Source organism: Aegilops tauschii, chromosome 2, assembly GCF_002575655.3.
Source record: "Aegilops tauschii subsp. strangulata cultivar AL8/78 chromosome 2, Aet v6.0, whole genome shotgun sequence".
NCBI lineage: Eukaryota > Viridiplantae > Streptophyta > Magnoliopsida > Poales > Poaceae > Aegilops > Aegilops tauschii.
In genome coordinates this window covers 614352479-614376372 of record NC_053036.3, presented here as the reverse complement: position 1 = coordinate 614376372, position 23894 = coordinate 614352479, and the positions used below count along the sequence as shown (strand labels likewise).

The window sequence follows — 23894 nt, the reverse complement described above, 5'->3', positions numbered from 1 at the left end:
AGTGTCCTTGGCTGTTGGCGTCCTCTGCCGGGCGGCTCCGGCCTCGGCGACCCAACAGCTGCGTTCCTTCCAGCTCGCCTGGCTCCCCGACGTCCCGACGGCTATGGCCACGGTAGCCAGGATCTGCGTCCCTCCAGTCCTTGCTTGCCGGCGTTGCCGATCGCCGTCACCCTACCCACTTGTGGTTGGCTTCGCCGCCTGCCCTACGTCGTACGCTTCAAAGCCTTCACTTTTGCCAGATCCAGTGCTCGTGGGTTCGGAGGCGGTGCCACCCTCCGACGGCAGATGCAGCCCCGCCAACCCCCTTCCGACGTGGTGACTTCGACCGGCGTTGGCTTCCTCATCTTCGTTTCCAGATACGGCGGCTATGGGATTGCTCAGCCTTAGGCCAGGGAGAAATCCTTGCTCGGCTTGCCGATGCTGGCAGCGGCAGCGTCTGCGGATGTCGTTTCCTTCTGGGAGGCGCTGTCAAGGCTCTCGGTTGTGCCCCTCTTCGAGCTCAGGGGAAACCCTAGGTCTGGTTCCTCCGGACCGGATGGTGATGACGTCTCGGCGCCATGCTCCTTCTTGAAGGCGCCATCTTGTTTGCTCGCGGTGTCCCCGGTTTTGGTTCTTGAGATGTTGGTGCTCTTGTTGGTTCGGCGTTGCCGCTCTTGGTTCGGGCTTGGTAGGTTTTAGCCTTATCTTTCTGCTCCGGGCACCATGTTCACGCCTGTCTGCGTTCGTGTCATGTGTTGTATCCCTATCTGTACTCATTCTATTCCTTCTATCAATGCAATGATACGCAAGATTTGCGTATTCGAGAAAAAAAATCAATATTTGTAACAACAAGAATCGGGTGAGAGAAAAGAATGGTACTACTAATAATTATCAGCGGGACTGAGCGTTAATTCAGGTCTTACAAACAAATGTAACATGATGTTACAGGGGCAGCCGACTCCTCTAACTTACAGAACACATCCAATGGCTCTCATCTGCTCATATACTATTTTGTACAATTAAATGGTTTACATATGTTAAGAATCTTCTCCAAAGCTTCATGATTATAATGGTTTACATATCTTCAGCACAGATGATTATAATGGTCTGCAAAAACTTCGTTGGAGACATGTGTGAAACCTGTTGATTGTACAAAGCTGTATGGGCCGGAAATCTGAAACTTTATTTTTATTAACTTCTTCAGTTCCTGGCTGATTTCCGTTCAATGTAAAAGAGCCAAACTTGCTATTTTGTGAATTTCTCTAGTTCTGGATGATTACAGCTGAATGTAAAACAATCAGACCTGCTATTTTGTGAACTGAGCAAGCTATTTTCTTTCTTCTTACGTTCAAAACATAGCAGTAGCGGAAGTAGTACGCTCCTTTTGTAGCAGCAGGAAGCATGATCGGGCATGGCGCCGCCTCTTCAGCGCGATAGTCTCTTCTTCCTCGACGGTGGGCAGCTTCTTCTGTCCCTGGCGCCTCATCAGATTGCTGTGGTGACTGGCGCGTCGTTGGAACTCTCATGCAGAGTGGCAGGCTCATACCGCCACAGCTGCTGGATTCCTGGCTCCCTGAAACCATCGTCTTCGTTTAACCTCGCGGGCAATGGCCAAGAAGGTGGTGGTAGCGGGATCCAGAGCTTCGGGTTCGTCGTGCCGGAGGGAATGGTGCACGGTGGAGGGCTCATGTCGATGCTCTGACGACACCTGGGAAGCAACATCCACAACCCAGAATCCTGATAACGCTTCATTTTGAGTTAATAAAATCCACCCTTTATCAAAAAAAAAAAAAAAAAAGAATCCTGATAACAACACATCTTCTGTGTGCGCTCTGCGCTTTGAGCATATCATGATTCTGCACCTAGCAACCATATGATTCTTGACCAGCATTGGGCTTTGATGTTCTCCGATCTGGTACTAGTAGTTAATAACTTAATACTGTCAGCATGCAGTCCTTGTGTACAGAGCTTCAGTGACTTGTTCAGCTGTATTTGAACTGCTCCATAAACGAACCTGCATTAGTCTGAATTTCTGTCCCTACCTATGCATCCTTCCAAATTTCGAATTCTTCTATACTTGTTGTATCAGACTGTTTGGATTTCATCATGTTCTCGTATTCCCATCAAAGAGACTTTCCAAACAGCATTACAATAAAGGAAGAAGTCGGTATCCAAGTCAGACTCAACCCGAATCGTGGTAATGTTAAAAGCAAACGAAAACGACTATGCCAGGGCAATCGCATCGTGTGGTGAACAACCGGGAGAAAGAGAAAAAGGAAGAACAAGGGAAATAGATTGCAGCCCATGGCCATGGACGACGCGGGACGCCGGGACTTGCCCACGGACGTCCTGGTGGACATCCTGCTGCGGCTGCCCCCGAGCACCCGCCGCCGGGTCCGCCTCGTCTGCAGGCTCTGGCGCGACGTCGTTGACGAGCGCACCTCGGAGATGCAGAGCCGCGCCACGGCCCTCCTCTGGGATTCCTGGGACGCGGTCGCCTACGTCCTCGACGACCTGTCCAAGTCGTCGACAGGGAACTGCAGAGAGCTGTGGAGGCATAGCACCTACGGAGAACTTGTGGGCACCTGCAACGGCCTACTCTGCCTGTCCGACATGATGACACCCGGCGGCACCGTCACCTTGGTCAACCCGGCCACCGACGAGACGCTGTCAGTCCCACAGCTGCCGTGTCCAGGCCAGTTCAGGATTAACTGGTACAAGGCGTATAGCTTCGCGTACCACCCTACGTCCGGACAGTACAAGGTGGTGCACGTCCCCTGCAGCATTGACCGGATGCCCATGTTCGGCACCGTACATGTGCTTACACTAGGGGAGGCGTCGTGGCGAGAGGTTACTACCGGCCCCGAGCAAGACGGGTGGTGCGAGTGCGACCTCAGCGCCGGCATCGTCAGCGTCGATGGCACTACATATTGGGTCATGGGGCCACACTTTGTGTATGGCGAGTACGTCTTGACGGAGGAGAAAGGATGGATATGCAGGCACTATAGGCGGAAAGGTATGTGGTCATCCAACAAGGCGGTGCCGGTGCTGGTCAGCCACAGGGCTCAGGGGATGCTGCTCGCGAAGACACCAAGCAGCTGGTGCCGGACATTTCCTTATGTCGAGACAATGGAGCCACTTAGCATTTATGTTGCTAATTGTTAATGTCTAACGAGCATATTGTAAACATGGCAATTACTGTGTTGTTATCTTTTTATAACTAGGTAAGTGCTCGTGTGTTGCAACGGAAGACATTAATTTTTTATGTTTACAATATAGTAGGCTGGGTTAAACTAATAATAATATTGTAGTTTTCACATTAATATTTAGTAGGCCCATGCATGAAACCATCGTGTGATCTCGTATTTGCACTTGCCTCCATCCAACGGCATCAAAGGAGAGCGGAACCGCCACTTGCACTCCATTTTATTTTTACTTTTGAACAAAAAGAATGACCCAACTTGTTGTTGACTTGTTTCCATGTCAAAGGAAACGTCCTTATATTTTCTGTCAATCTAAATGTTCCGCGCATTCCATTTCATTCCATCTATAAGACTATAACAGACAATATGTTTGGGACAAAACTCATCAATTGCAGCAATGCGAGTGATATATTGATGGATGGATAGAGTAGTACAATGGAATCTATATATAGTCCCCTCTGCACAAAACAATATTTGTAACAACAAGAATCGGGTGAGAGAAAAGAATGGTACTACTACTAATAATTATCAGAGGGACTGAGAGCTAATTCAGGTCTTATCTAACTTAGCTCTTGCTAGGTCAGGAGCATAAGTTAGCTCATATCCACTACACAGAACACATCTAATGGCTCTCATCTGCTCATATACTACTTTGTACAATTATAAATGGTCTACATATGTTTAAAAAAAAAATCTTCTCCGAAGCTTCATGATTAGAATATATCTTCAGCACAGATGATTATAATGGTCTGCAGAAACTTCGTTGGAGACATGTATGAAACTTGTTGATTGTACAAAGCTGTATTGGCCGGGAATCTGAAACTTTACTTTTGTGAACTTCAGTTCCGGGCTGATTTCGGTTCAATGTAAAAGAGCCAAACTTGCTATTTTGTGAACTTCTCTAGTTCTGGAAGATTACAGCTGAATGTGAAACAATCAGACCTGCTATTTTGTGAACTGAGCAAGCTATTTTCTTTCTTCTTACGTTCAAAACATAGCAGTAGCGGAAGTAGTACGCTCCTTTTGCAGCAGCAGGAAGCATGATTGGGCATGGCCTCTTCAGCGCGATCGTCTCTTCTTCCTCCACGGTGGGCAGCAGCATGGACCATGTGATCTCTTCTTCTCTCCCTGGCGCTTCGTCAGACTGCTGCGGCTACTGGTGAGTCGTTGGAACACATGCAGAGTGGCAGGCTCATACCGCCACAGCTGCTGGTTCCTGGCTCCCTGAAACCATCGTCTTCGTTTAACCTGGCGGGCTATGGCCAAGAAGGTGGCGGTAGCCGGAACAAGAGCTTCGGGTTCGTCGTGCCGGAGGGAAGGGTGCACGGTGGAGGCCTCATGCCGATGCTCCAAGCAGGACACCTGAGAAGCAACATCCACAACCCGGAATCCTGAAAACAACTCATCTGCTGTGTGCGCATTGAGCAAATTATGATTCTGCGCCTAGCAACCATATGACTCTTGACCAGCATTGGGCTTTGATGTTCTCCGATCTAGTACTAGTTAAAACTGTCAGCATGTAGTCCTTGTGTACATAGCTTCAGTGACTTGTTCAGCTGTACTTGAACCGCTCCATAAAAGAAAAGAATCTGTATTAGTATGGATTTCTGTCCCTATGCATCGTTGGAAATTTCGAAATCTTCTACTTGTTGTATCGAACTGTTTCGATTTCATCACGTTCTCGTATTCCCATCAAAGAAACTTTCTAAATAGCAGTACAATAAGAAGTCAGAAGTCGGTAACCAAGTCGGACTCAAACCGCAACGTGGTGATGTTAAAGACTGGACAACCGAAGAAAAGAAGGCGGAAGAAGGGAAGTACTAGATAGATTGCGCCCATGGCCATGAGCGACGCGGGACGCCGGGAGTTGCCCACGGACGTCGTGGTGGAGGTCCTGCTGCGGCTGCCGCCGATCTCCCGGCGCCGGGTCCGCCTCGTCTGCAGTCTCTGGCGCGAAATCATCGACAAGCACACCACGGAGATGCAGAGCCGCGCCACAGCCCTCCATTGGGATACCTGGGACGCCGTCGCCCACGTCGTCGACGACATGTCCAAGTCATCGACGGGGAGCAACACAGAGCTGTGGATTCCGGACAGAGTGGCGGCCGACTTCCGGTTCCTAAACAACAGTAGCCTGCAGCTGATCGGCACGTGCAATGGTCTTCTCTGCCTGTGCGACAACAAGGAGGCACCCGGCGGCGCCGTCACCCTGTTCAACCCGGCCACGTACGAGGAGCTGCCGGTCCCGCCGCTGCCTTGCACACGCCCGTATATCCCGTCTGTGGAGAGATACGCCTGCTGGGAGGACTGGCACGAGGCGTACAACTTCGCGTACCACCCTACGTCCGGGCAGTACAAGGTGGTGCACGTCCCATGCAGCATCAACAAGGTATACAAGTTCGACGCTGTGCAGGTGCTCACGCTCGGGGAGGCGTCATGGCGGGAGGTTCCCGCTGGTCCTGCAGAGGGTGCGAGCTGCAACCTTGGCGCCGGCATAATCAGTATCGATGGCGCGACGTACTGGGTCATAGAGAGTGCCGGAGCAAGCTGGGTCGTGTCACTTGACCTCGAGAACGAGGTGGTCACCCGTGTGAAGGGGCTACCCGGGCATCCCGCCGGGCCTGAACACTATCACCTAACGGAGGTGCACGGGAGGCTGGGCATTGTTGTCCGTGGCGTTTCAAGAACGACAGAGGTGTGGGTTCTGGACGAGGGGCGGCGGAACTGGAGCTGCCAGTACAGCCTTACGCGGCATAATGTCCCGCGGCCACACTTCGTATTTGGAGAGTGCATCTTGACATTGGACGAGAGCTTGATACGCGGGCACTACAACGAGAGCTTGATACGCGGGCACTATAGACAGACAGGCGTGTGGTCATCGTCCAACAAGGCGGTACCGGTGCGGGTCAGCCACCGGGCTCATGGGAGGCCGCTCGTGATAACAAGTGGGAGGGGACGCACATTCCGCTATGTCAAGACGATGGAGTCACTTAGCATTTACTATGCGCCCTAAAAAAAACTTAGCATTTACAATGCGTCAATTGTTAATCGCTAATGAGGATGTTCGTCTCTTCATGAGAAATTAGTTTTTCCACTAGACGGGAGAGACGACTCTTGCCGTGTTGCCCTTTTTTTGCGAGGTTGCCGTGTTGTCTTTTTTTTTAGAATTGCTATCTTTAGGTGAATGATTTTTTTTGTCGGCTTCCATCATTTTTTGACTTGTGTACAGAGCTTCAGTGTCTTGTTCAGCTGTATTTGAACTGCCACATAACGAACCTGTGCCGGTATGAATTTCTATCCATATACATCATTCGAATTTTCGAAATACTTGGCTGTATTAAACCTGTTTTGATTTCATCACGCTCTCATATTCCTACCCGAATGAGTAAATTTAGCGGAGCCGGTATGTACCGGTGGGAAATCCACTGTCCTTCAGTTTCATCAAGATCCGTGCAGTCTGACTCGTATAAACACAATAATTCATTCCAGGAGCTACACTTCCAAATACGACCTGACAAAAAACAGTGAATGGCCGCTTTTTGCAGAACAGATAGAGATAGAGTGAGAATCAAGAGACCAGGGCTGCATGGAGTGCGGCCGTCTTGGACGCAGCGGCATCTGGACGCAGAAATCCAGCCGTCCGCTGCGCCAAGGTGATGCGCACACGAAATGAGGGGAAAAGTCACAACGGATGCATACATTGCTATATACACTTCAATACCATGGCCACTTGTGCTCTGTGGCTCGCACGGTGCGGGTACGCATCTGACGCAAAGGGCCAGCCTTGCAGGGCGCGGTGACATTTTTTACCACATGGGACCCGGCTGTCGTTTTGGGTACAGTGTCCTGGACGACGCAGGTTTGGTTGCGTGTGCCTGCGACCCACCTCTCGCACTCGACAGACCAAGAACCGAAAAGGGAGGCGCTCGAGTTCTGTCTCAATCTGCTCATGGCGATTCCCGGGTGACGACACCGGCATTGGGCGACAGGTTAGTAAAACTCCGAGGCTCTATTTTGTTTTTGCCGGTTGCCCGCGCTGGTCTGTGCTATCCCCCGTCCTCCATGGTCCCGTCGCCCCCCTTATGGGTTCTTTTGCGGACCGATTTTTGCAGATTGGCCGGCACGGGGAGCGCTCCAGATCCGCCGGTCCCCGAAGCGCAGGTGTTGGGGGTGCACCTAGCGCCCGGGCCGCCTGGGCAGCGGCAGATCTGCAACACGCCAGATGTGCAATCATCGGGTGCGTCCTGCACGACATTGAGCTCTAGCGGTGGCGGTTGGCCATCGGCGGACACAGGAACTGGCGCACATTCGTCCGGCGCGCCCGCGCTCAGCCACGACGCCCCCGGCAGCTCGCTGGGCGCCGCGGCTACCTGCAACGGTGGTTCTGTATCTCCGGTTCTAGTGATCTGTCTTGTGCCTTTGTATCTCTATTTGATCCTGAAGGCTGTATTTGCACTGGTCTATTTGCTTTCGATAGGGATTCGACAGACTTATGTTCTGGCTCATTAATAAAAGCCATTTGTTTTCTGCAAATTACGTTTGTATTTCCATGGTAGTTTGAGCTCACCAGGCTGTATGGGAGTGTTACGGGTGGAGCTTTTCATCCAATAACTGAACTAGCTGCGAACTGCTAGCCTTCTCCAAGTTGGGGTGTCATTATCGGCAAAAGAAATCGCTTTGTGGCAGTGAAATTTATTTCCCGCTGGACTTGGTAATGGCACTGACGATGGCTGTGCTTCACACGTACCACATGGCCGTGTTGGGCAGACCAGTGTGTCAGTAAGTACTGTCAGCCTGGTCTCTTCCTAAATACGCATATACGTCACAAAACGGCATCGACCGCACGACTATACTCTAGGAAGCATGCCAGCTTGGTGCGAATCGCGACGGTCCTCGCGCCGTTGATGCCGTGCGTGCAGCTGCCGCTGCGTGCAGACCTGCGTTTCTCGGGCTGCATGCACTCTCTCTCTCTCTCCATCCAAATGACATGTATTTAATTTCATTCTTATATTTTAAATGATTGATATATGTTAAATGAAATGTTCATTTTTGAACTCTCCAAATGGACGACGCGGGACGCTGGGACTTGCCCACGTACATCCTGGTGGAGATCCTGCTGCGGCTGCCACAAAGCTCCCGGCGCTTGGCCCGGCTCGTCTGCAGGCTCTGCCCCGAGAGTGGCGAAGCCACGTTACACCTGTGTAGTCGTTTGACTACACAGGATTTTCGTACAACATTGACCCCCAGGTCCGTATGCCACGTTAATGAACGTACCAAAAAAGGAAAAAAATAATTAAAACAAGGCAAAAGACTTGCCATTTTCATTAATTAAGGAGTGAGAATTGCCCGGTTAATTGACGGAAAACCGGGCTAAAACCGATACAATCCAACCCATATAAAATGGGTACCACCGGCCAACCTGGCCACTGACACGGGATCACAGAGCTCCAAAGAGGAAAGGACATCCGCCGAGCAGTCGCAAGCGTCGTCGTCATCACCGGCTATCTCCGAACGGGCGACTCCGACTTCACCGTAGACCTTCATCGTCAAAGCCAACCCGCAAACAGCTACACAGAAACCATGACGGCACATGCCAACAGAAGGCCACACGCGCAAACAACCGACAGCTCCGACTCTGACGACGATCATCACAAGGGAAATATGCAGGACTTGCGCCGACCGTGCCCTAAAAAGCACCTCGGACACGCCAGGAAGATCCGACTACCGAAGCCCGAGCCGCGACCAGAGTTCCTCTCGACGCCATCATCGTTACCAAAAAGAAATCAGCGCCCCCGAAAAGGCCGCCTCAGCAAACCACGCGGCAAAGATGCCGCAACCCACGCGGCGAAGATGCCGCCATCCACCGGTCTCCCAGTCATTGCCGGCTCCGAGACGATGCCCCCAAGGAGGAGAAAGACGCGAAGACGCCTCCATCGCCCGATCCAGCGGATCTGAGGTTTCCCTCCGGAGCCAAAGCCGTGGGGTGGGGAGAAGCAGGAGCACCTCCACGATGACGCTTCCAAGAAAGATGCCGCGGGCGCCGCCGTCACCGGCTCCGAAGAAGATCGGAGCAAGGATTTCTCCCGGAGATGACCACCTACAGCCACCGACCCCCGCCCATCAACCACCACCTGCCGAGGCCGACCTCAATCTGCCACAGGATCCCACGATCCACCATGAGCAGACACGCACCGCCCCCCTGGCCGTAGCTGCTGTCCACCACCGCAGCACCACCGCGACCACCACCACCGCAGCCACCAAAGCCGCAACGCGAAGTGCAGCGCCCAGATCGAGGAGCTAGCTCACACCAGATCCAGGTCGAAGCCGCACGAACGGAGCAGCAGAGCAGACGAGCAGCATCTCCACCTGCAGCGCACCTCGCGCTCTAGAGCAGCCAGCCGCTACGCCCAGCCGGTGATTGCGCCCGCCGCGCGCCAGCCGCGGCCACGCCCAGCCGTCGATCCGCTCCCACGCGCGCATCCAGGAGCCGAGCGCCGCCGCGCAAACGCACGCCGTCCACGCCCAAGCCACGCCGGAGCCCGGACCGAGGCCGCCGCCCGGAGACCCATCCGCCGCCCGCAGCTGACGCCAGCACCCGGGCCTCATGCGCGCTCCGCTGAGCCGCAGCTCACCCCCGCCTGCCAGATCCTCGGCGGGCCAGCCCTCCCGTGCACCCGCGCGCAAGCCAGCGCCGGAGCGACGCCCGCCCGCGAGCCAGAACCGCCGGAGCAGCGCCCGCTCGCTCGCTAGGATCCGTCGCGCCAGATCCGTCACCGCGCATCGTAGGGAGATGCCCCGCCGCCACCCTCCCTGGAGCCTGATCGGGCTTCGCCGACGGGCTCCTCAGGCGGCGGCGAGGTGAAGGGGAGGAAGGGGGGTGGGAAGGAGGTGGCGCCGGAGTGGTTCCCCCCGTGTCGCCAGAGAGAGAGGCGACGCGGGGGTAGCTGCATCTGACTTCAATCGAATGAACACAAATACACCACCGAAAAGGAATTTTACTACATGGCCCATCTACCGTCTCCTATTTTGCTTGGGTTAAGAGTAGTTGTGCCACTGCTGGGCCATATAGTAAGAAGTCCAAATGCTGCTATAGTACATGAAATATTGATCCATTGTAATAGCTTTATTTCTTGTCCTTTTATCCATGAGCATAGGAATTTTAATCTTGAGATTCATAATCTCGCCAAGTTTACTTGTAACCTAGGCGTAGGTAGACATGCGTGGTTGGGCAATCCTCATGACCCAAACCTTGTACATATAACCTTTGTTTTGGATGAATAAAGATGACGATAATTCTCAAGAGAAAAAAACCTTACCTCACGGTTTTTCTTTAAAAAAAAAACTTACCTCACAGTTGATCCGTCGCCTTGGGTACCCACCCACCCACGGCTGCACACAGCTGCACATGCATTGTCCGTCGCCTTGATCACTACTTTGGCACTAATCGGCACTCTATCCGATCCAACACCAGGAAGAGGCCCTCCACTCTCCCACTTTTATTTGCAAGTTTTATCAGCCAACACTGCAATACTCTTCTTTATCTTTCTTTTTTCCCTCTCGCTAGTAGTAGCAATATTAAGTAAGATGTTGTTTTTGTTTAGAATAAGAATTGCATTTTTCCGGATGACCATGTCTGATTTGTGCAGCGGAATAGGCGATGATCGCTTGTGTCGTTGTCTCATTACTTATGTTGAAACCGATGTATTCGAGTCTAGTATCGAAGCCATCACACGAAAAATACTCAAAAAATGCATGATCACAAAGGGCTGCTACATAATATGCTCGTACTAAAGTATGATATTTTATGTTCCTGGTTAATTTGTCTACAAAAATTTTCATTAAAAAAGCTTGACATCACAAGGTTTTGATCCTGGCACCCGAGACATCATCGACAAGCGCACCACAGAGATGCAGGCCACGCCACATCTCTAATCTGGGATGACTGGCACGCCGCCGCCTACGTCACAAGCGGCCTATCCAAGTCGTCGATGGGGAAGTGCAGAAAGGTGTGGAGGCGGGGCAAAGATCTACAACTTGTCGGCACATGCAACGGCCTGCTGTGCCTGTGGGACAAGGCGACACCCTGCGGCGGTGTCACCTTGGTCAACCCGGCCACCGGCGAGACATTGCCTGTTCCACCGTTGTCGTGTCCCGTGTGCAGGCTAGTCGAGAGACGTCTGGAAGAACTGGTACAAGGTCTACCACTTCGCATACCACCCTACGTTCGGTCAGTATAAGGTGGTGCATGTCCCCTGCAGCTTCAACTGGGCACACGTGTACGTCACTGTACATGCGCTCACATTGGGGGAGACATCATGGCGGGACGTTCCTACCGGCCCCAAGCACGACGGGTGGTGCGAGCGCGACCTCATCGATGGCACTACATATTGGGTCATGAGCTACAAGCCTACGACACTGCGACGCGGGTCGTGTCATTTGACCTCGAGCACGAACACACCACCTCCGTCAAGGGGCTACCCATGCATAGGGCTAACCACAACCTAACGGAGGTGCACGGGAGACCAGGCCTCGTTACCCGTGACCTTTTGATAACGACCAACGTGTGGATTCTGGATAAGGGGCGGAAGTGGAGGTGCCAATACAGCCTCAGGAGACAAGCTCTACCAGGGCCACACTTCCTGTATGGCGAGTACATCTTGACAAAAGAGAGGGAATGGATATGTGGGTACTACAGACGGAAAGACATGTGGTTATCAAACAAAGCGGTGCCGGTGCGGGTTAGCCACCGGGCTCAAGGGACGCTACTCGCGAAGATAAAGGGCAGCTGGTGCCAAATATTCCCCTACGCCAAGACGATGGAGCCACTTAGCATTTATGCTACTCCCTCCGATCGAAATTAATTGACGCAATCTCTATACAATATAAAATGGACATTGTATAGATGTTGTGCAGCGGAATATTGTCTCTTCATGACAAATTATTTCTCTAGAAGGAGGAGATGCCCCTTGCCGTGTTGTTTTCTTTTCAGAATTGCAGGCGAATGATTTTCTTCTCGGCTTCAATCATTTTTTGATTCTCCTATTATTTCTCCTGTTGTGCATGTTAGGTATTTCCAGTATGGTTTTGCGTAGCTAATTCTTTATTTATTTATCTTGGGTAATGGACTATTATGGCATGGATGGTAATTTTTGCTTGTAGTTGAATTATAGTTTCATTTTGTTTCTCTTTTTTTGGTACTGCTTTCATTTCGCGCATATTTGTATGCTAGTACTTTTTTACATTTTAAAGTGACAGAGTTACAATACATGTAGTTATTCTGTGCTCAGGGAGTGTAAATTTTACTGACATGACAATATAATCTCCCTTATTCTATAATAAAGAGTTTCTGGTGAAAGATAATTATCAGGTGGGGAAGAAAATTCTATGAGACATAGGCCCACCTGAAAAACAAGCCCATACCCAGCACAACTCCATGAAGATGCCCATCAAACTTTTTGCTGGGCTCGCAAAGCCACACTACTGCGTCACCACCTCACCGGCGATGGTTGACATGTGCCGCACTTCCTCGGTCCTCCTCGTGGATCCCCATTAGCCACTTCCTCTGGATGCAAGTGTTTGGTCAAAACCTCACTCCTCGCTTCTTGATTAAGTGCCTGTTCGGCATCCCTCCGCTCTGCAACTCCGGTTCGGAGCAGAGTGGCATGCAGGCTATAATTTAGGGAGCGGTTAGAACCGAGCTCCGCGCGCTCCGCTTGGTAGATGGTTGCCGAACAAGGCTTAAGTGTAGATATTTGCCAAATCCACATCACATTAAATCTCTCCACCACCACGGTTTGGCTTCCTCCATGTCTTTCTTTGTCCAAAATTGCTTGACAGACAATACTTGAGGCCCGATCTATGAATGACACCACCTTCGCGTTCAAATCCCTTGCATGCACGCTCGTGCTAGCGCTGCCATGAAGGATCGGGCAGGAGTCGGCCGCATTTTTATCGTGTGTATAGCAACGTTGTTCTTTGTCTCCACACAGGAGAAGACATCTACTTGGTAGTTGCCCTAGCTGCAATCCCGAGTGACGCTGCCCATAGACTTGCAGTGTGGTCGCGCACTAGCGGACAACGGGGTCTGAGCCATCATCTGAACACCGAGGTGACTGGAACAACAATGCTCGCAGGGAAGAAATGCTTTAGGACTCGCACAAAACACATGCCAGCTTTTTACAAGAGTATAACTTGATTAGCAAATAGACCTGATCTCGTATGATCTTTTTTTACCAGGTAGACTGAACTTCCATGTGTTTTTGGTGTGAAATCTTCATCTGGAAGATTTGAACAAGTAACCGTTCATTATACTTTGTTTTACAAGCTTTGAAATATGTAAATCATAGCAAGAAAGGTTGTAATAGAGGTTTTGATTTTGAAATAATGTAAAGTAGTGCTTCATTTTATAGTGCCATGTGTCCTTTTTTGTATGGTGCAAAAAATTTATGTATGCTGAATTTGAAATAGTAGAGGCTAATTGGTTCGTTGCCAAAGTTTGGCATTGCCAATATTTGGCAAGCCAACATTTGGCAAAACCAAAAGTTGCCCAAAATTGGCAACTTTTTGAGAGGTGGACAAGAATCAATTGGCAGCTAACCAATTAAGAGCCAAATTTTAGACTTGCCAACAATTGGCATGCCAATTATTGGCACCAAACCAATTAGGTTCGTAAACTTAATAGTGCCACGTGGTGTTATTTGTATGGTGCAAAAAATTGACTGTCGCTGAATTGAAAATCAGTCAAATACCAAACCAGATAACCAGTATTATATGTGTTTGCCCTTTTCTTTTCTCTTATGACATGTTGTTAGTATGCGAGTAGTGGGCCTCGTGTTTTGTAATAAGTTGCCAAGTGTATTCTCTGTTTGTGTCATGTGTCATGTCAATGGTATGAGGCCTCGATTGCTCAACTCTTTTTTTGAAAGGTAATATGTCTCATTCATATAACAAAGAATAAAGTACAAGCCACGTAGACACCAATCTGACAAAACTGAAATGACAACAAAACCTGAGCCTCAGCCCAAACGACTCCAACATGGAAAGAAAATTACAATAAAGAGCGAGAATCCTTGAGCTTGATGCCAACTTGTAATGACCCGTATGTTTTCACATAAGTAATTCCACTCTTAACTAGATAATTAAGTAGAATCCATTAAGCAAATACATATCAGATTTCTTCAACAAGCATCATAACCACTCAAGTATATATATTTATATTCATAAACCTCAGACAGTATAGCTGTAAAAGTGTATTACAAATCTTTGGAAAATAATTTAGGGAGACCATGCTATGCTAAGCTATACAGTTGGACCAACACAAAATATCTCTGGGTCAACCAGAACAGCAAGGCACATGGACCACCACCCTCACGTGCACCATATTAATAGTCAATTGGTCAACAGTATAGTCTATGTATGGGCTTCAACCTTCAGCCAATTAGAAGCTAGCACCTGTGAGAACAATGGAGAAGAGGATGGGCAGCCATACTAGCCAAGGGAGGTGGATATCAGATATTAGATGGCAAGGAGAGCAGAGTAAGCAACTGCCAAGTTTCACTCGTCTCAGCTCTACCCAAAATAGCCAGACCAAGCCCTCTTCTTCCCAGCAACACTAGCATTCCCCTGTCCAAAACCAACAAAGATCCAAGAACAATAAGTGAAGATGGTGACATGAGAAATCATCAGTAGACTGAAGGGGACAGGCTAGAGCAAGAAGCTAGCCTACTGGACTGGGGCCAACAGAGAGAACAGAAGAAGAAAGGTGAGTTCTTCCTCTTCTGCCAGTTCTTAGTACTCACATACACAAAGAGGCCTAACCCAGATGCACACACAATATTCCTCTATGGATTTTCACAGATGCACATAAAAGATAAGCCATCACAGTAGCATCACATCTCAGTTTAGGAAATAAAAGTATGAGGAAGAAAGGGGATACAGCCTCAAATAACTCAAATAAAAGGGATCAGGTTATTGTACAGTATCAGCACACCATAATCTTGAACAGGGAGTGATGAACTTGTTCAACACACACATGTGAGCCAATTTAATTTACTAAATCTGAGAACTTGAACGTAAAAAAAAAATTTAGGAAGGGAACAAGGCATCACTAACCTGCACATATGTTCGATCTGCTCCATGGCCACGCACTGGAGCTCTAACCTGCACCATCCAGCATCACGGCGACGCCCAACACCGACCACTTCAATCTGGAGCAGGGAAATCACATCCCCAATAGGGTTTGACCTGCAAGCCAAAAAGAACACACACATAGAGGGGGATTAGAGAGTTGAGGCTGAAATTCATGGGGATAATATGGGGAGTCACATCAGGGGAGAGAGAGTGTGGAGGATCTAGCAGCGGCATCTTTCCCGTCGCTGGCGGCGGCGCCGATCTGGGCAAGGAGCAGAGGAGCATCAGTCTATACTATTACTTGTGTTCTTCCTGGACTAATAGTACAGGTGGGTGCTCTGTTCGGTTGATAACTACTAGTACAGAACTAGTACAGGGAAGAGAGATAGGTTTAGTTTAGAGAAAGGGAGAGGGCACGTGGAGGATAAATTAGCTTAGTAACATACCCAGGTGCACACCTGGACCTGGTACACGTACTAATGCAAGCTTAGTAAAAAGACATTAAAAGAAAAAAGAGTAATATTTGACTGTAGGATGACCACACTGCACCGGCGTATATTTTTATTTCCTTAGTATTCACTCGACTTAGTCTCGAAATATATATTTGCCGAACTGCAGGAAGCGAGTACAGTCAGGAGAAGGAGGCGCTACAGAAGCAAACTGAGTCCGGGTCTGAGTACGAGAACTCAGGCAAGCTCTCATTGATCATGCTGAGTAGAGCTACTTTTGAAAAACACTATTCTCTGCTGCATCTTATCATCAACTTGCATAAAATGTTTTGGGTAATAAATTGTGTGGAGTGACTGTTGACAAATAGTTGGGTTAGCTGATGGAGCAGCTAATCCATTGATTTATTTATTTTTATAATTATTCGGTGGGTAGAGGGTGCCCTGGATGGACATACGGGAAGGTGGGGCCCTCTACATATGGCTAGTATATTAAGATTAAATAACTTTCACTCGTTTTATGCGTCGTACTACAACTGTATCAACCATGGTCTCGTCTAAGACGAGTTTAGCCCAATACCATCAAGTTATTATACCCTCCACATGGGTAAGTAGTAGTAGGATGGGCGATGAGTTCCCACGCTAATGCCGGATGGGTGCATTAGCAAGCGCTATATATTAAGCGTTGGTGGAGTGCGGGTTCCGAAACCTGACACAACGGCTAGTGACCACTAGCCGGGTGGAGATATAATATACAAATGGGAAAAAGCTTAGGTTCTGAACCATGTCTCGCATCTAAGGAAATGCAGATGGCAATTATGGTTTCGAGCTCTATGGGTAAAGTGATACAAACTCTGCAGAGTTAAAGAAAAACATGAATTCATGCCAGTCTCTTGGATTGGGGACTACGGGGACCTATTGGTGGTCTATCTCGCAATACAAGTGTTTGATAGCTTTTATAAATTGAAATGAACTTCTGCAACAAATATTTATTTTTGAAAGGTGTGAGTTGAGGTAGGACTTGTTGATCTATATTGAGCTATCGTGAGTGTTGCATTCTGCTATTTGAGCTTGCTGAGTACTTTGTACTCACTCTTGCTATTAATCATCTTTTTCTTAGAGCAAAGCTTGTATGAGAATCCTACTGGACCAAGTGAGGAGAGCAATGGTGATGGCTACAACTACACAGGGGACCTAGATGTGGATCCATCTAGTGCTATGTACGATATGGATGCTACATATGGGGGTTGGGATGAATAATTGATGACCTAGCTATGTAATCCAGGAACCATTTTATCACCATCTATGTAGTACTACTAGTTGAAGCTTCGGTGTTAGGAGATGTAATAATTTGGTGAACATGTGAGAAGCCTACCTAAGACTTTTAGCCCTGCGTGGCATGGTACTGTAATATAAATTACCATCTCTAGCTATTCCCTGTTGCAAATCTCTGACATGGATTATTATTTGACAAAACAAGATTTTGTCAAGAAATAATCCAAGAACTAGTGTCATTATCTATAATAATAATGACACGGGTCGTCACACAACTTCCGTCACCCGCCTTCAACACCACTAAAGCGGTCACCAAAGGAAAACGGGACATATCACCTTTTCACCCGAGCTCGACGTGGTTCCATCACTGATTTGCAGATTTTCTGACCTCCAAAATAGCTCGCCAAAGGTGAAGCCATTACTATTGAAAGAACTAGATGACGCCCCACGCGTTGCTGCAGAAATTTGTTCTGAATCTTTGAACTAATACCCACATATCAGAGTAGATAACACTTTGAATAAATAATACGATATAGTATTTCCTATATAGGTAATGATTCAAAGATATTAGTACACTACAGATTGCTAGTGTAGAACCTAAATAAAATATGGCTTGTAATTCTTCTCATGTACGTGACTTTGTGTAACCAATAGATTGGTAATGTATGTATAGCATTCAGATTGCATGGAGAGGATATTGCATATCATAAATTAAAATTCACAGATATAGCAGATAAACAGTGACAATTTGTCTTAGAAAAATATGATGAAAATCATTGGATTTAAGAACCACCTGTAGGCTACATTCTCTTTCCTCTTCAATATAAACCTGGATGAGCGGGGCAGAATCAACAGACGCCTCAAGAAGGAGACTGCGGTCGAATTAGCCAGAATCAGCCAGTACACCTTATTGGATTTGCGGGGAGCAGATGTGCCATGGCCTACATGGGCGGTAACAGCTTGAGATGGGTGTCAAATATCGATGTCGTTGACGATGGTAGATCACAACACTGGGCCCAGCTGGTCTACATAGTTACGTACAGAAATGTTATCAACATTCGAGAAATCATGAGGAACCATTGTTGTTTGTAGTAATCCAGCGACCTGCAAGGTAAAAGTAAAATAAAATAAGAACTCTTCGTACACTTGTGTGGATCCAAGCAGAACGGGAAAACAATCATACAGATCCTTGTTATGGGATAACACCACCAAACTTCTGTTTACATGATATCACATATATGAATAATTGTTAAAGATCAGTGTCAAACAAAGAACTGAAACAATAATGCATTCAATCACTGAACCTATCATCTGATGAAGATACTTATACTCTTCTATAAGCAATTGATAAATCTTCAGTTCAATTGTTAACTAACGGAGGTATACAACAGAAAAATCATGAACCTCTTTGTTTATACTAAAATTAGTGGAGAAACAACTACGATCGGTGGAAAATAAACAACAAAGATCAGTGGCAAACAAAATTGAAACAATAGTACGTTCTAGCACTAAACCAATCAACTTCAGAAGCAGTACTTGATAAATCACGTGGAGCTTTGCAACAGACTACAAATTCAGTAGTACAGATAATGCAGAGTTAAGAAGTACAGAGTAGAGAAGCAACTTGAGGACCTTGGTGGTGGTCGGACATCAACTGAGGAACCGATGAGGGAGTACTAGTTGCAGGACCTTGATCTTGGTAGGCAATCTGATGGGAACCCGACAGAGAACAGTGTGCCATGCAGGACAGGGTGCTGGGGGAGCGTCGAATGAGCTCCTGGATAATGGGAAAGGGCAGATGAATAGTGCGATCTGCTGATCAGTAAGCTGCAGGCTGCAGCCCTGTACCAGCCATGTTGAGCTCGAACTACCTCACCAGTCACCACGAACTCGCGGCAGCCTCCAATCGTAGGCTTTGCGGTGGAGGACGATGCGGCCCCATCAGATCTGGCCTTGCGATGGGAGAAGCTGGCAGCCCCATCTGGAATCACGCGAGGGAAGGGTCACCTGCGCCCCATCAGTTGGAGCAGCCGGTGGCACCGCTCCAACTGATCGAGTGGCGTGGACGGCTTGTCTTCCATGGCTGTATGCGGATAGGTCAAAACTTTTTTCTTTAGAGAAGATATAGGGATGCGATGTGGTTTGGCTGTTACTTTTTGCAAACGAAAAGGAACAATCGGGTGAATCCGAAAGGGCTGACGCTACATTTGCGCTGATGTGCGATGTATGGCTGGATGCTAGGAGAATTAAATGATTGTTGTGCTCATATGTGATGCATGGCTGCCTAGTTAGAGAAATACGCTGACGTGGCATCATGTTGACGTGGACGATGTGCATGTTGAGAGAATTGCTAGTAGTGGGGATCAACTTCTTAAGAATGTAAGATCTGTCTGGGCAACATCCCAGACGCGTGATCGAATTCCAGATCTGGCACATCCACACGATGATGTCAGAGGAGGAAACCTGACCCGCCAATCATCAACAATGAATGCATCATCTTTTAGCTACCGTTGATGGAGAAGCCGTCGACACAACTTGCTAAAGGCTTGGTAAATTTATAGCAATGAAATTATCAAAAATAAAATTAGAATATATGAGAATAATATCACATCACATTATCATCATATGACGGGAGAAAACATAAGAGATAAATGGAGGGTGGATGCATGTTACATTGCTGACATTCAAGTTTATTTATTTATTCTAAAAACAAAAAATATATGTGGAGGGCTTGCATGTGCTTGATAATGTGGAGGGTTTGCATGTGGTGAAAAGTTCAATGGCTGCATGCACTTGATGATAATTGAAGGACCCCGATAACTAACGAATGTTCGGCCTGGGGGCATCCCAGTCCGAACCTTTTGTTCGGTAAAACAGCCTCCCCCGTGACGAACCTTTTTGTTTGATCGGAACAGCCTTCCCTCCGAACGACCTGGTCCCTGCCCACCAACGGACCAGCCTAATTGGACAAGCCCAGAAACACAACCGCCTTCAAGAATAAGAAAACAAAAGAATTACAATATTGTAGGCCCAAAATCTGCTTCTGTCCCAATAAATAGAGAAAACACAAAAAGACCTAAAAATGCATTGGACCCAGAAAAAAGACTCCCTGAAAAAAAAAACTAGGAACAAAACTACCATATATCATGAAAAAGGTATATTACAGAAATTTACATGATTTGCCATGATGTTCATGCACACTTCAGTACAATTGAGTGTGGAAAAGTTTGCCATGATATTATGGAAAAAAACACAAAAGTGGACATATAGGATAGAACAAAAAAGATTTCTACAAAAATTGCCATTTGGCATGAATAAAAATTTCAGAGGGTAAATTAAACTAAAATTTACCATGTGAATAAAAGTATTTTTGCCATGACAAAAATGGAGTAAATTTGCCATGGAAAAAATGGAGTCAATTTTGCCATGGAAAAGTAAATCAAAAATTGCCATGAGAACAAAAGTATATTTAAAAATTGCTGCATGGTAAAAATTTGCCTGTTTCGGAAAATGTAAATTTACCATCATATTTAAATTAAAATTGCCATGCTCTTTACAATAAATTTGCCGTGGCAAAAATAAAGTAAATTTTGCCATGTCATTAAAAGTATGCCATGGCAAAAAAATGGAGTAAATTTTGCCATGGCAAAAATGGTGTGATTTTGCCATGGAAATAAATTAAAAATTGACATGGCTACACAAGTACATTTGCCATGCTACATATTAAAATTTGTCGTGTTCTGGAAATTTAAATTTGCCATCATATTTAAATTAAAATTGCCATCCTCTATACAGTAAATTTGCCATGTCAGAAAAATAAAGTAAAATTTGACATGCCATTAAAAGTAAAGTTGCCATGGCAAGAAAAACGTAGAAAAAATCCCACTTATGGCTATGAATAATTTTGCCATGCCCATTAATACATTTGCCGAAAACATCTTAAGTTTGCCGTGGCAAGTTTGCCATATTTTTGAACATATATAACATTTCCATGTTTTTTGAACATGTCAAAGTTGCCATGGCAAGTTTGCCATGTTTTCAGATAAAGAAGTGCCATGGCAAGTTTGCCATGTTTTTTAACATATATAACTTTGAGGTGTTTTTGAACATGGCAAAGTTGCCATGGCAAGTTTGCCATGTTTTCAGATAAAAAAGAGTCATGGCAAATCAAATGAATGTTATAATATAGAGCAATCGCCATTGTTTATTTATAAGGACAGAGATGAAAATTTGACATGGCAAACAAACATTGCATTTTTGCCATGGAAAAATTTGAAAAATCTGTTGTATAGAAAACACATCTATAAATTTACATGGCAAAAACACAACATCATGTAGTTCCATGGCAAAAAGATCTATAAGTTTACATGGCAAAAACACAAACATTCTTTTAGTCCCACAAACTTCTAGTTGCCATGGCAACACATCATAAATATACATGGCAAAACCACGACATTGATTTAGTTCCATGCCAACACATCATGGCAAAACTACAAAATTTCATTGATATGGGAATCACAAAAAATGTGTTGTTCATTCCTGGGCAATCGCATGGCATTTGAAGAGATAAACTGAAAAAAAATGAATAAACAGAGCTTGAGCAAGGTGCTAACTGCAAAGGATTTAGCCAGCACGAGGGGCTTGTGCAGTGCGCCGCCGTGAAGGTCGAACTCGAGCTGGGTCCGGGTCCTCGACCTCCTCAAGCACCAGCAGCTCCTCCGGCGCACAACTGCAACGCAATTAAGAAAAAAACGGCCGGGTGGAGGGCACCGGCCCATCGACGGCCATGCAGGCGCCCGCCGCAGCCCTCCTGCATCCTCGCCGCCGCACTCGCGCGCCACCCCGTCGCCGCTCCAGTCGCCCGAACAGCCTCTGCCGGCCGGCGCCCTCCCACAAGGCCGCAACATGGTGCCCGCCGCTCGCCCTCGCACGACAGCAGCCCTCCCGCATCCTCGCCGTCGGGGGATGGCGCGTCGCCGGGGCCGCGTGCAGGCACGTCGCCGGGGGGTTGCAACGCTGGCCGCTCCTCCAAATCCGGCGGCTAGTGGATAAGAGAGATGGGGTAGTGGGGGGAGTGTGGGGAGGGGAAGTGGGGAATGGGTTCGGGTGACTTCGGCCCTATCCCGAACGTGTCGCTGGCGATAATGTGCGCGAGTCCTATGCGCCAAGATTCGTGTGTTGGATCGAACGTTAGTAAAGCAGTTCGGACGAGATATCCAAATACCGGACGTTCGGGGCTTATAGATTCCGTAATTGAATTATTGGTTGCTCACAAAATAAAAAATTATGTGAAGGCTTGCATGTGCTTGATGATGTGAAGAACTTGCATGTGGTGGAAAGTGAAAAATGAATTAGTTGCATGCACTTGATGATATGACTTGCATGCGTTTAAATGTGATCACTTACTTAGATATAATATAAGATTCTTTTATGTACGTAGGGTCTTACTACATTCTTATCACATGGGAGGGAGCCGGAACCCGAGCTTTGGGTTTGTTGTGGCCAGAGGGATGGGTACATTGGAGGGCTCATGTCCATGCTCTAGGAGTTTTTTTTTTTTGAGAGAGATGTTCTAGGAGTTGGGGACACCTTTTGAAGGCATTTTGGACCTCCGGCTCCCTGAAGTTTTTTTTTGGAAAAAAAATTAGATATAATATATTTTGAAGCTTTAGTTTTTTTGGAAACAATTCTACATGTTCATATGGATGTATTATACAAGCATATAAAGTTTCACAATGAAATACATCAACATGTCAGCTACACAAAACAGTCAAATTCATAGATTTTAAGTAGTGCTAATAAAAATCTTTGAAGTTGTCTTCTTTGTGTTGTTCTCATGTTAAAGTATATAATCATTAGACTTCACCCGCATGTAGTGTACACCCGTATGAACATGTTGGTTTTCTGTCAGAATTGTTTGAAACATAAAAAAAAAGGGATTTTTGACTTTTCTCAGAAAAGAGGTCGATTTTGCATTTCTGATCTTTTGTATGCTCTGAGTCTATTATGATTCTGCGCCTAGCAACCGTATGATTCTTGACAAGCATTGGGCCTTGATGTAACATGTTCTACGATCTAGTTAATACTGTCAACGTGTAGTCCTTGTGTACAGAGCTTCCGGCCGTAACTTGTTCAGCTATATTTGAACTGGCTACAAACGAATTGTATTGTCATGACTCATGAACTTCTGTTGCTACGTATAGTCAGCAAAATTTTGGAATCTTTATACCTGCTTGTCCAACCAGATCTTGTGTATTTGTTGTTCCCTCAAACATGCTACCTGGATTGCACATAGGAAGTATACTATGAGCCAACAGACCTGTTCCGTTTTCATCACGCTCTCGTATAATAAACTAAATAAGTCGGTAACCGGGTCGAACCCAAACCACATCCGGAGGTCAATAGAAACGAAAAGGACCGTGCAAGGGCCAAGGGCAACGCATCATGGGGCGCAAGGCATCCCGGAGAAAAGGAAGAAGTGAAATAGCACCCGTGGCCATGGCGGACGCGGGATACCCGGACTTGCCCACGGACGTCCCGGTGGAGATCCTGCTGCGGCTGCCCCCGAGTTCCCGGCGCCGGTTCCGCCTCATCTGCCGACTCTGGCGCGACCTCATCGGCGAGCGCACCACAGATATGCAGAGCCGCGCCACGGCCCTCCTCTGGATCATCTCGGAGGCTCGGAAGCGGTTGCCTATGTCGTCGACGGGACATATCTAAGTCGTCGACGGGGGGATACACAAAGCTGTGGAATCAGGGCAAAGCCTGCAGGACTTCCTACAATAAGCTACAGCTGGTGGGCACGTGCAATGGCCTGCTCTGCCTGTGCGAAAACAGAGAGAGAGAGTTGGCGGCGGCGTCA

The 23894-nt window shown here is 47.4% G+C and overlaps 2 protein-coding genes and 2 long non-coding RNA genes across 5 annotated transcripts; 3 read left to right on the top strand and 1 right to left on the bottom strand.

Annotated features, from left to right (window-relative positions):
• Nucleotides 1–2283: 2283 nt before the first annotated feature.
• LOC109776957 (F-box protein At3g07870-like) lies at nt 2284–3144 on the top strand. The gene has a single exon (XM_020335614.1). The coding sequence runs from the start codon at nt 2284–2286 to the stop codon at nt 3142–3144; it is 861 nt and encodes a 286-aa protein (XP_020191203.1).
• A 1875-nt stretch (nt 3145–5019) lies between these two features.
• LOC109776958 (F-box protein At3g07870-like) lies at nt 5020–6195 on the top strand. The gene has a single exon (XM_020335615.1). The coding sequence runs from the start codon at nt 5020–5022 to the stop codon at nt 6193–6195; it is 1176 nt and encodes a 391-aa protein (XP_020191204.1).
• Nucleotides 6196–14788: 8593 nt separating this feature from the next.
• LOC141041819 (uncharacterized) lies at nt 14789–17310 on the top strand. The gene is made up of 3 exons (XR_012203516.1): nt 14789–14943; nt 15930–16001; nt 16878–17310. It is a non-coding gene; the product is annotated as an uncharacterized lncRNA (long non-coding RNA).
• A 218-nt stretch (nt 17311–17528) lies between these two features.
• On the bottom strand, nt 17529–22086 carry LOC109776955 (uncharacterized). 2 transcript variants are annotated; one of them, XR_006670785.2, is made up of 3 exons: nt 18904–20288; nt 18665–18809; nt 17529–18136 (listed from the first exon to the last, which is right to left on the bottom strand). It is a non-coding gene; the product is annotated as an uncharacterized lncRNA (long non-coding RNA). The 2 variants fall into 2 exon arrangements; XR_006670784.2 differs by adding an exon at nt 21646–22086 and having other exon boundaries at nt 17889–18136; nt 18665–20021.
• Between the last annotated feature and the right edge of the window lie 1808 nt (nt 22087–23894).

What these genes read in the sequence shown, in the direction of transcription:
- LOC109776957 (XM_020335614.1), top strand. Translation starts at nt 2,284, where the DNA reads ATGGCCATGGACGACGCGGGACGCCGGGACTTGCCCACGGACGTCCTG.
- LOC109776958 (XM_020335615.1), top strand. Translation starts at nt 5,020, where the DNA reads ATGGCCATGAGCGACGCGGGACGCCGGGAGTTGCCCACGGACGTCGTG.